Raw genomic sequence first — 12,357 nt, 5'->3', positions numbered from 1 at the left:
AACAAACCTTGGAATGACTATGCTTCAGGTACTCATTTTTTCCACATCCAGTTTTTATTGAAATTAACTTTACTTCTAAATTCAGCATCAGTACTAAGTTTTATTTGTGTCTGAATATACCTTTCCTTGATAATTGGTACTGATGTCAAGTAAAAATAGACTTTTTACCTAGTTGGTACCTCACCCAGACTACATAAACTGCTTATTAGGGTTACCAACCTATTTTGGGCCAATTTTCCACCAATGTATTTTTATCCAAGCTTATTGGTATCCAAATACACTTTGACGTGGTAGGACAATATGGAAACCACGGCAGATAAATAATGACATTATACAGTTTAAAAGGGCTTAAAATATTTTTTAAACCACATAACAACAACAAAAAATCACCTTTTTGTTATTCCATCCAACTGTTGGTACCTGGGAGAAAAGATATTTCAGGAATGATGAGGATTTGAAAAAAATAAATTCCATTGTAGAAATCTAGTTAGTTATCGTTAAAGTTATAATTGTATGGGACTAGGCCAGGCACTGGTCTAACTGCTTTACAAAAATTAATTTTTTTAATCCCCATACCAGTTTTCTGAAACGGGTACTGTTATTTTCCTCCTATAGATGAGGAAACAGAGGACAGGGCTAAGTATTTGTATAGGATCCCACCAGGTGAAGGTGATGGAGCTAGCATCCCAGTGTAGACAGGCAGGCTCTGGAGTCTGAGCAAAGCTTCGCCGCTCCGCTATCCTGCTGGATAATGGGCTTCTGGGCCAAGGGGACCTGATGATGTTTCCAGAACTCTTTATGTACTGTACAATTTTGGTGTTACTGAATGCCAGTATTTAGGCTTAATGTGTTTTATTTTTAAAGCAAATATTAAGACTAGATTTTTCCTGAAGATTCATTTTTGGCATAATTTTGGTTCTGATATGTCCCATAAAATCAGAATTTAAATTTATGTTCAAAATTTTAGTCTTATCCCTAGCTATTTACTATTTAAATCTAACTTCTGTTTTAAAAGTCTTTCCTAGACTTTTACTTATCTCTTTTAATTATTTCATGCTTAAAAGCACTTAGCATTTCTTAACCACTAAGCCTGCCTATAATCAGTCAGTAAATTTAAGAAGGATTTTTTTCCCCCAGGAGTTAAAGCCCTGTAGCTCTCTGCCTTCTGTATTATGTTCTTACATTTCCAACCGTCCATACATAACCCATCTTCCATCAGAAACAGCTCTCAGCTGGAGTGGAACAAAGCATTCCCAAATTACCAATCTGTTAGAACTCATCAAGCACCTACTGCAGACTTAATAAATGCTTTGGGCCTGGAGGAAGGAAAACTGAACAACTCTGACATTGTTTCTTTTCTGCCAGAACTAATAAGCCTCTACCTTTCCTTCACATTTCCAGAATTATGACCTTAGCGCATGCCCTTTTTCCAATTTACAGAACTAATAAAATACCTTAGGATCTGATATTACACCTCTGCCCATCTCTTCTCTAATTCACCAAATGATTACTTCATTCGTAACAACTCTGATCATAGTACTTCCTCACCAAAAATCCTTCAAGTGTTCCCCATTGTGCACACCGAACAAACACAGCCAGCGTCCCAGGCGAGCCCCGACACGCCCCGATCCCGGTGTCTAGTCCTGTCTCCGCTACTGCTTCCAGACCAGCCCAAATCCTAGCAAGTGCGTGAGACCTACTTTAAATCCCACCTCCCTTAAGATGGTCCTTCCCAATCCCCAAAGTGGAGGTGCTTTCTCCAACTTCTTGAACCTCTCCTGTGGCACTTAAATAACTCAAAAACTTTTGGAAGAAGCAAAAGTTGTATCTGATTCATCTTTGTCCTCACCTGATCTCAGTCTTGATTCTTGTGTTTTGTCAACATGAATGTCTGTGGAAGTGAGTTTTGGCAAAACACACGTATGTAAAAATGAGGTGTCATCAGATGCCAAGCTCTCTAACTCTGAGAGGAAAGTTAGTGATGATATAAGAAAGTGGGGGAATGCTTGAGCTGGATCCTAAAGGTGGGTCAATGTATCTGTCAGGGGGTCATGTACAATGTAGGCTTCTAGAACATTCTCTAAGAGCATTTTCTATTCAGTAGCAAGTTATTAACTCTTCAGGTGTTCTCACATCAGAAGTTAGGAATGAAATGATTTAAAAAAAAAAAAAGTTCTAATCCTTCTCCACATATCTTTTGATTTCCCCAGAGGAAGAAGAATTGCTGCTCGAATGCAAAGGACCTTGTGACCAAATAGTCCATGGAAGGCACCCATTTGAAAGGTTTGTCTTGGGTCTTTTCCTAAGGAGATGTTTGTGCAAGCCTTTAAAGATCAAGAAATAAGTTAAATGTGTGTTGCACTGACTATGCGGGATGCAGGGTGGTGTTTCTGGTGAGAGGGAGGGCCTTGATTTTAGACTGCTCTGTGTGCAACCTGGATCTGCCATTTTCTAGCACAAAAACCTGTTTCCTGATGATTTGTGGGTTGGGGATAGTCTTACTTCCTACGCTTGTTGAGTGGCTCCACAAGATAATCCAAACTAAGCCTGGAGACCAGGGCCTGGCACATAGGAGGTAGTCAATAATTAGCTCAGTTGGTGCCAATAATTGAACAGGACAGTTTATGGTAGTCCTCATAGTTGTGTGGGATCAGAGGAAGTATTCATTGTTTTTGTTTTTTTATTAATGGGAAACCAATCTCAGGGACTCACAGACTAAATAACTCCCTCAAAGCTATGCCGCTAATATCAGGTATCTCTGATTTTTAAAGCCCAAGCTTATTTTTCTTCCCTGAGCTGCCTCCTGGTATTGGCCCACTCTTGGACCTGGAGGAGCCACCACTTCATACAAAGCCTCTACCCTGCTTAGAATTTTGTCAGAATTCTTAAGACAATAGTTCTACATATGAATACCTTTGATTGTATCAATAAGCTGGCTTAATTTATGCCCTAAAGGAGAAGCCTAAGGCAGTGTATTTATTACAGAGGACTTTTAGAAATCCCAACATCTATGTCCCAATTGGGGGCTCATTTAACCTCCAGCAGGTCAATTCTCTAATTTGGGGAAGTAAGTCCACAGCCATTGTTGCAACTCAATTTTAACAGATGTGTAAGACGTATGAGTCTATTGTTCTTGCTGCTCACTGGTCTTACTCTTTTATTCTGATTGGTATTTATTCTGGTCCCAAGGTTTTTGTTTGTCTGTTTGCCTGTATATTCTTGTAAGAATCTTGCCTTGAATCTCTTGTAGAATAAGATCAACCAGAAATATATCAACGAATCATAGCAAAAGTCACAGACCAGAGTTAGGCAAGTATTCAGCCTTTGGTGTACAGGTCACTTCTCTAGAAATCTATGAAACAGAAAGCCTTGGGTTTCCTACTTACCAAGACCATTCTCATGTATCAGTGATAGCAAGGACACTGAAGCTTTGGAGAAAGTTGAGGAAGAAAGCTTTAGGTCTTGTGACAATGTGGAGAAGGAAAGGACTCTCCATGCTCCCCGGCCTGGGTCGTCGGGCTGGCTGAGGTGCAGCCTGGCCTTCACTGTGAGTGGTGGGCACCAGAGTCCCCGGGCAGCTCTCCCTCCCAGTTTCATCCACAGTGACCACAAACCTCGAGGGTTCGCCACAAACTACATTCCCACCATGAGCACTGGAGTCACTTTGGAGGCCCAGTAGGAATGAATTCATTGGGTGACAGGAGGTCACATTGCAAGGCAGGCCTGTGGCCGGGGTCTGGCAGGAAAAGAGTGAGGAGGGAATGACAGTGGGAGGCGGTGGTGGAGTCCTTCCATGTCATGTTGGAGCCTTGAGCCCAACGCAATGGAGGACGGTGGCAGCCCAAGCAGTGACAGTTATGCAGAGGACAAAGATACGGGAGCTGGTCACACTGGCGCGGTTAGACACCATTTTTGTTGCAATTGCTTGATGAGACCTTTCTGTGAGCATGGTCGGGCCTGTCTCCTGATGGTCACTTGGGCTGGCTGCCTTCCTCTCCTGGGTCCCTCCAGCTCCAGTTAGCCACAGAAATTCACCTTGGTTGCCCTGCAGGCCGGGGAAGAGTTGTTTTAGGCCCATGGGATGTGGGTCTTTCCTAGTTTACTTTTTCACTTTTTTTTTTTTTTCCAAATTAAAATGTAAGTTTAAGATATTAACTCTGAGAGTAGCCTCATTTGGGAAGAATTTCTTTTAAATCATTTTTTATAGTATTTCCTGCCAGGATAAGATGGGGTTTTTGGCAAGCTCTGTTATGAGTAAAACCAACTTTGTGATAATATTGATTTTTAAAATCTGGTGGTTGAAGATTATTCCTGCGGAAAAAAAAATGACTTCCAGGCCCTATGAATAAGGCAGGATCCACAATGTAAATTGAGGCATATAAATCTCCTATAATTTGTTAGAGGTTTTTTGATGCGTTGAGGAAACACTCTAAAAACCGACCTGGTGGCATTTCGTTTTGTGCTTCTGTTGCATCTTTTGCCAACCTGTGAAATATGAATTTAGGCTTCCTCCTCAGATCCATGGGAGTGACGTAGGGCAGCAAGCCGCATGCGGGCCCATGCCACACGTGGTCCTAAAGCAAATAAAAACATTCCCATGCAAGATCTTCGGTGTCCATGTCACTTTGATGCGGGGTCAGGCGGACAGGATGGACGGCGCGGTGGGGAGCTCTCGGAGCTGGCCGTGCTTCCCATGAAACAAAGCGGCCTTGTCCTTCGATGTTGCAAATAGTGCAAAAATATCTTGCATAAACTTAAAAAAACACACACACACAAAACCCAACTTTGGTAAGCAGTGGAATCCTGCAAGGGGTTTCTCTTTTTTTTTTTTTTCCCTCCCTCTCTCACATGCACACATGCATTATAAAAAATCATGTGTGGTTTTCCTAAGGGGCACAACCAACTAATTACAATTTTAAAAGCCCTGCTGAATTAACAAGAGTCATATTTTGTTTGCTTTGCAGGAAAACTGCTGCGGTTGCTGCTGCTTTGGGAAGATTTTTGGAAAAATCAGCAGTTCTGATGCCTTGACCCCAATGATGACGGGTGGCGATGGGGGTGGGGGAGCCGCTGCACTTGAACTCCGAGCGCCTGCTTAAGGCCGATGCCTAGTGTCGTGTCCCGGGGATGCAGACAAGCCCCGGAACCCTTTGCTCACATCCCTACACCCCGTGATAGTCCACATTTGGGAAGATGTTTCCCTGACATCTTGAGTTTCCAATGCTTTTGATTTTAGTCACTGGGATGAGGGACGCATTATTCTTGCTCATCCTCAGCTACTAGAGCAATCGGACTGAAGATGTCTTTGAGACATTTAAACCTGGAGGAGGATACATTTAGAGGCAGAAAACTGCTTTCGGTCCTTAAACTATGCCTTTCAAAGAGGTGACCATATTGCCAGAAGAAAATTCTGTCTTTTGCACCCTTGAACACTTGGTTTCTTGGACTTCATTATTTTGATTGGGTCTGAAATCAGGTGAATCCAATTGATAAATAATTTGCTTTCTGGAACTCAAGCTGTTTTTGAATCCCGAGGCAAGAGGCATCAGGCATCCTACCTTCCACTTATTCTGAACTTTTCTCCCAGTTCATCCGTTTCTTCCGAGCAGCGAGTCTACTTTCAAATGAGTGACGTGCACTTCACAAGGCAGCCCCGCTCTCTTCTGATTGAACATTCACGTGCAAGAAGTGCACTAGTTTTCACAAGTGGAGCAAGAGGTGTCTGCTGACAGTTAGTCCTAGAATTACGACCTTTGGGACGATGGTAACAGTCTCGAGGGCTTGGCCCGAGCTGCGATGTCAACGAGCGATGGGTCATGAGCATCCTAAGGCAGGGCGGCCCTTCGCCTCCGGTGTTGAAATGATTTTGGAAATAGCGTTCAGGTTTCTGGGTCAACTCCAACATTTTTGAAGACCAACCATCTCACCTCTGCATAGTCTTGCATGGCTCAGTGGTTGTGAAGAGAGGAACATTCAGAAACCGGGAGGTGAGGAGGACACTCCTGCTTACCCCTTGGATATGAGGATGACTTCCAGTTGGAAGCTTCTTCTTGTTCCTGAGCTCATGCGCCATTTCATTACAGATTTCTAATAATGGAGATGAGTCCTACCATATGTAGCACAGAAAGGCACAGGGCGTCTCAAGAGTGAAACGTGTGTGTCCTTTCTTTATGAAGAAGGGGCCGTGCAAAGCCACACTAAACTCCTGTCACACCTCGAGCACCACACTCACCATTCAGCTTCTTTAGCTTTCCTCCTATTTCCCATTTCCAAATAACTCCTGTGTTAAGATTAACTGTAAGAATGTCTTTATTTTTGGCTGTAAATGACTCGAGGCTGGGGCAGTCACAGTAGCAGTGACAGGTAAGGAGAATGCCTTCATGGCCGTATTAGGGAGGGCAGTTTGAATTGGCATGGCTTTTCTCCATTATTGCTCAGACCCGCCTAGTGGATCCTTCTGGCATGCCCGTGAAGAACTGTATGTGCAATGTTCTTATTCTCATGTGCAAGGTAAAAGGGAAGTAGAGACAGAAGAAAATGTGTAATTTAGTTCAGACCACATGCCAATTTAGCGGTCATGCTAGCTATAAAACTGACCCCTTTCTAGCTTTGCTCTTACATTATGATGCATTTCTTTTTTCCTTTGGCCTATGCATTTATCCAAGGTTGGTTTTCTCCTGTTCCTGTTATGTGACTATGCTTAAAATGTTTAATTTGGTTTCCTTAAAAAAAACACACATATAAAAAAACACACACACACACACAACAAAGCCCTGTGACTGAAGTGTTCTATTACTGTGCTATCTTTAGCTGATGGTATTCATCGAGTCTGGAAAAATACAAGCCAGTGCATGCATTAATACTCAGACCGCAGAGAGCTGGCATTCACTCAAATGCTAAATAAGACGCAAGGGTCTGATTTGAAACCCCTCATGGAAGGGCGTTTTCTATCCTGCGGTGTGGAATCTCTACCAGATAGAGCAGGAGGTCTTTTGCATCAGCTCCCATTCTGACTCACGTTGGCAGAGAAACGTTTACCAGACCCCAACACACATGGGAGAGGCAGCTTAGGCCGATGAAGGAATGATAGCTTTGTCAGATTAATCCACTAATCACCCTGCAGTCAGTGGGTGTGATTTCTTTTTAAAACTGGTTTAGAAAGGAGACTCTACTTTCAAAACGGGTCTCCTTTGAATTTGGAGTTAAATTTCCACATTTGGATGGGGAGGCATCCCCATGCCAGCAGGGCGCCTTTTATGTGAGAGCTGAGGATAGTTTGCATTGCAGAGTTGATTATTACAGTCTAGAGTTACAGCGAAATGGGAGCATTTCGGTCTCCTGCTCATCCTGTTCCCTCCCTCCACACCCATGTGGGGCTGCTCCAGCGAGGACTGCTAACTTGGTCGATTGCCACTCTGATGGGAAAGAGGGCTTTGCACAGCGGAGGAATCCAGCCAGATGCAAGCATGGACCAGAGAAGCCGAGTCTGGCTAGACGAGGGCTATTGTGATTAACTTTTCCAGGAAGTCATCAGGACTGGATAGCCTGCATTGCTCCTCCACCCTCCTAATGGGCCTTATGGCTTCAAGTCGCTTGCATTAGGAGTAGCCCTTTCTTTAGAAAAAGGTGGAATTCAGCACTGATGTGGCACGTCCCACTGCCTGCAGAGAGATAAACCCCACGAGGGAGTCAAGAAAAACCATGCCCCCATTTGTAATTTGTAAGATACCAACACTTCCCCAGAACCTGTTGCTATTTAGCAATCAGGGAGAAGAGAGCTCATGCCCCCGTCGGTGACATGGAAACGTCTGCAAAGGATTCTCACCTGAATTAACCTTGGGGAAAGATTTCTAGGTTGAAACTGGGTAATTCTCATGTTTGTTTTTAGTCTGCCTTGGTATATTTTGCTTTCTTTCCTCGAAAATGTAAATAGGCATGCTGCTTTGTTGTGGCCTACTTTGACATGAATGTGTTTTGGAAGATGAGTGAATTACTACATTTTCACCGTTTCTAAGGATATTAGCATAGCAAAACTTTTTCGTGTTTTAAAAATCAAAATACGTATTTGATATTAGGGAAATGAGGGTCTTATTCTTGATTTCATTCCTTTCTTCTTCCTTCTGCTCCCACTACCCCTACTCTAGACATGAGGCAAATGGTGTCAGGATGCATACATGATACATGTGTTTGTTCAGTTTGGATGACAGGCCAGCTGAAGGAACCTCATTTGGGAAGTCCATCTGTGCGAGTGTGCCAAGAGGGTGAGGCAGGTGTCTGTTCCCTGGCCATTTCAGTGTGGGTGCAGGCTGTGCCTTCACTGCGGCTCACTTCTCAACAGCCATGATGCTGCCTATTTTGCTTTTGCTTTATCTTTTTTATTTTTATTTTTTATTTTTTTGCTTCTTTCTCTTTTTCTTCTGTTAGAATTAAAGTCCATCTTCTTATCCATCACAGTGCTCCCCTAAAGCCTTTTTGGGATAAAAATGATATTTCCAAAAGGCAAATTGCTTGCTGTCCTAAAGGAAGCTTGAAGCTGGACTATTAGACTATTAGGTGCTTGCGTCCTGGATGAAGGCGCCCTCCTTGCCTAGCATGAGGTCAATAGTTTCTCCCCGTAGAAGTTCTACATACGTCTCGGAGCTCCATTTAGTCAGGTGTGCTTTCCATAAGTGATCTTTATGTGGGTAGTTTCACCTTCCATGAAGGCTTATAACTCAACAACCACTTATTCAAAAGAGCAAAAAACATCTAATACCTGAGTGTTCCTACCTTGAATTGTATGTGTTTTGTAGTTGTCCCAGCTGATAGATGTCAGTGAGTCCTTTTGATGAGGTTTAGGGGTGTAGATAAGAAATAAAAATGGATTCATAATATGGTGATTGCATATGTCATGTATATTTTTTATTTCTGAACATAGTCTCATTCAGCTGTATTTCTTTGCCTTATGAAGATGTATAACAGTCACATATGTGTATTATACTGAAGAATAAACACGGACCTTATTTATCCTTTGGTTAATGAGTTAAATTATTCAAAGAAGTGGACTTGGTAAATACAAACTTACAAACCCTGTCCTTTATGATAAGCTCTGATGTGTTAAAGTCCTGTGACATTTAGAATCCAATACCTTAAAAGCATGATGCCACACTACTTGTTTGGGACTCCAGAAGCAGTCACGGACTGCGTGGCCTCAGGGTGGAAAAGCAACACTCTCACTTGAAGACGATGGTGGTTGCAACGTAGCCCCACAGATTTAGGATTTCTTTCCCTATTAATGGAAAATATTACTGAGATATATGTAAAGTATTTAAAATATTTAGTGCCAGAACAGTGCTTAGTAAATCAAGACAATTAGCAATTCAATCCCTTTACTGTGTCTTAATGAATATTATTCAGAGAGGTGTCTGTAAGGTGTCGGCTTCAGAAAATCTGCTACTGAACTATTTCAGAATATGATGGCCCCTACATACAAAGCAATCCTGTCCCTTTCTTGGGAACTCCAGTTGTTTCCCACTTGGATCTCTAGGTGAGGCATTCTGACTTTTACTCTAAAGTGAGGAAACCTCATGGGTCACCTGTGATATTGTGATATTTGAAGAACTATATATTTGGTCTCATCCCTGGTTCCTGGCACAGAGCTCCTAAAACCCTTGGAATTTCCTGAGCGACAGGGGTGAGGGGGGTGTCTTTCGTTGTTCGAGATCAGCCCCTTCCAACCATACCTGAGTTTACGCCACTGAGGTGACCCTTGGAGGACAGGGCTGGTTGCCAGAAGAACCAACCACGTGATTAGAGGCTTGGAACTTTCAGCCTCACCCCTCCACCTCTAGGGAGGGGAAAGGAGCCGGGGATTGAGTTAATCACCCATGGCCAGTGATTATATCTATCATGCCTACGTAATGGAACCTCTATAAAAACCCAACACAAAGAGATTTGAAGAATTTCTGGGCTGGTGAACAAGAATACATCCATGTGCCAGGAGAGTGGCTTACCCCAAACTCCACAGAGAGAGAAGTTCCTGTGCTTAGGATGCTTCTAGACCTTGCCCTATGTACTTTCTCATCTGGCTGTTCATTTGTATCCTTTATGATGCCTTTTATAATGAAGTAGTAATAGTGAGCAAAGTTTTTCCCTGGATTCCATGAGCCTTGGTAGCAAATTATTGAGCCTTAGGAAGGAGTCATGGGAAGGCTCGATTTGCAGTTGCGTCAGAAGCGTGGGTGACCTTGGGCCCCACTACTTGTGACTGGTGTCTGAAGTAGGGGTGGTCTTGTAGGACTGAGCTGTTAACCTGTGAGGTCTGTGCGAACTCCAAGCGGTTCATGCCAGAATCGTTTAATTTGAGGGGAAAATCCACACATTCGGTATCAGAAATGTTATGAGAAACAGTTTTCCTTTACCCTCCACTGTTGGCACAATATAGGTCCCAGTGGACAGCTCCACCCTTTTACAGAAATAAATCTTCAATGCCAGAGTTTCAGGGCCTGGGACTCAAGACACAGGAACCAATCATCTTCCCACCCTTCTCCTTGCTCTGTCCTGAAGTAAAGTGAATGGGGCGACAGAGGGAGGGCACCAAAACCCACTTCATCACTTGCTGTGACCACTCCTTGCTCTGAAAGGGGACACCAACCCCACCTCATGACCCACACCCATCAGGAAGATGCTCGTCCTTCAGTAACGTATTTCTACTGCTCCTCATATGGGGCTTCTCCGAGAGCTTGTAGTTTATGTTCCCCAGACGTGGCTATGGGTACAAATAGGGTCTTAGAAAAGGTACTAATGTGTATTTAGCTAGCTCAGGGCGACAACTGCAGAGCTGAGGGCCTCTGAGCCCCCTCAAATATCACCCAGTTATTTTTAGAGATTTCCCAAGTATCCTTACAGGAGTTGAGGAGCCAACGCATCAGGGAGAGTAGCTTCTCCTGGCAGGACACCACGTGAGGGCACCTCCCTCCTGCTGCTCCAACCTACCCTGGCACAGGGCTGCCTCCCGGTTTCTCTCAAGAGGCCAGCACCCTAGGACCTATTTTCTGGAGGCACCATCACACTAACACGGCGTGCACAGCGTCATGGGAATGTGCACAGAGAACGCTCACTGTCCTGTCGGCCGCATTCTTTGTGCTGGGACAGACCTAAGTCACCACAACTATTGGGGTCTTCTTGGGAGCAGTTACAAGCTTCCAAGAGGTGGATAGAAGTGAAGGCAGGAGCCTCCTCCCCCCGTGAGCCAACTGCTAGGTGCTTCCTCAGCCTTGCTCCTACCCAGGGAAGTCTGAGAATTCAAAGGCCCCTTTCCTCTTGGCGCTCTCTTTGCCCATTTTAGTTCAAGCTGGTGGTGCACCTGGCGACATAAATCTTTTAAAGACTTTACAGGTTGCCTGTGAATTTTATTGGGATTGACTCTATTAGAAAAGACCACCCCAGAGATCTCTTTGAGATACACTCTTCTCTACCTTGGACTTCAGCCAAGCCTACTGAGGGACAATGCCCTCCAGCTTCTGAGAAGCCCTATTATTTGACCGAATGATTCTCTGATGTACTCTCTTGGATATTTCGGAGGTCTTCCCAAATAATTTGAAACTCTTGGCTTCCTGATTGGACCGTGTTTTCTTCAGAGTGTCCTGGGTTTGATCTTTACCTGGTAGTCATCTCTTCTCTTTTCTCTTTTAAGATTTTATTTCTTTAGGTGATCTCTCCACCCAACATGGGGCTTGAACTCACAAACCTGAGATCACGAGTCCCACGGTCCTCTGAGCCAGCCAGGCGCCCCAGCCATTTCTTAGTTGTATTAACATTCGTTGTCTGGAGAGGCTGCAATGCTCACTCCGTCTTTGTTCAGGAGTCCTTCCTTTAGTTTACCTCTTTTTTTTTCTCACATTCAAGCAGCAAGAAGAAACCAAGAAGTGCTTTCAACAGTATCTTGAAATCTTGGCCAGGTCACACAGGTCACTCAGTGTTTTCTACTTCCCTCACTCTATCAAGTGACCGTGTAGTGAAATTTCTGCCACTATATAACAAAGATCATTTCCCTCCAGTTTCAGATAACATTTTCTTCACTCTCCTCTTCAAACCATCGCTCAAAACTGCCTCAAAGGTCATTAGGATTTCATGAAACACCTTCTGGGCTCTTCAAGCTTTCAAATTAACAATCTCCCCAGAGTCTTCCCGGCTTTTCCCCACAGCCTGTTTCCTCTCAGGTGTTTGTTATTCCTGCCCCATAGCATCTGAGGGCGCCCACACAATAGGCTTGCTTATAATTCTGCAGCTTCATACACCCTCTTCTCTCTGTCCGAAATGTCTGCCTCTAACGTTGACGACCTGATAAACACCCCCAGTCCCACCATCCTTCCCCTT

General features: G+C 43.8%; 1 protein-coding gene across 4 annotated transcripts in view; it reads left to right on the top strand.

Moving 5' to 3' along the window:
• The window catches only part of LOC488190 (myosin light chain kinase family member 4), a 109,257-nt gene extending 100,244 nt beyond the window's left edge, over window positions 1–9,013 (top strand). For all 4 annotated transcript variants that reach the window (XM_038584017.1, XM_038584014.1, XM_038584015.1 and 1 more), the window contains 2 exons: window positions 2,211–2,283; window positions 4,965–9,013. In XM_038584017.1, the coding sequence (XP_038439945.1) occupies window positions 2,211–2,258 (48 nt within the window). In that variant the 3' untranslated portion in view covers window positions 2,259–2,283; window positions 4,965–9,013. The remainder of the gene's footprint in view (window positions 1–2,210; window positions 2,284–4,964) is intronic.
• The last annotated feature ends 3,344 nt before the right edge of the window (window positions 9,014–12,357 follow it).

The sequence above is a fragment of the Canis lupus genome, chromosome 35 (assembly GCF_011100685.1).
Source record: "Canis lupus familiaris isolate Mischka breed German Shepherd chromosome 35, alternate assembly UU_Cfam_GSD_1.0, whole genome shotgun sequence".
In the NCBI taxonomy this organism is placed as follows: domain Eukaryota; kingdom Metazoa; phylum Chordata; class Mammalia; order Carnivora; family Canidae; genus Canis; species Canis lupus.
Note: the sequence above shows the minus strand (reverse complement) of the source record. Positions and strands in the feature narration are given on the sequence as shown.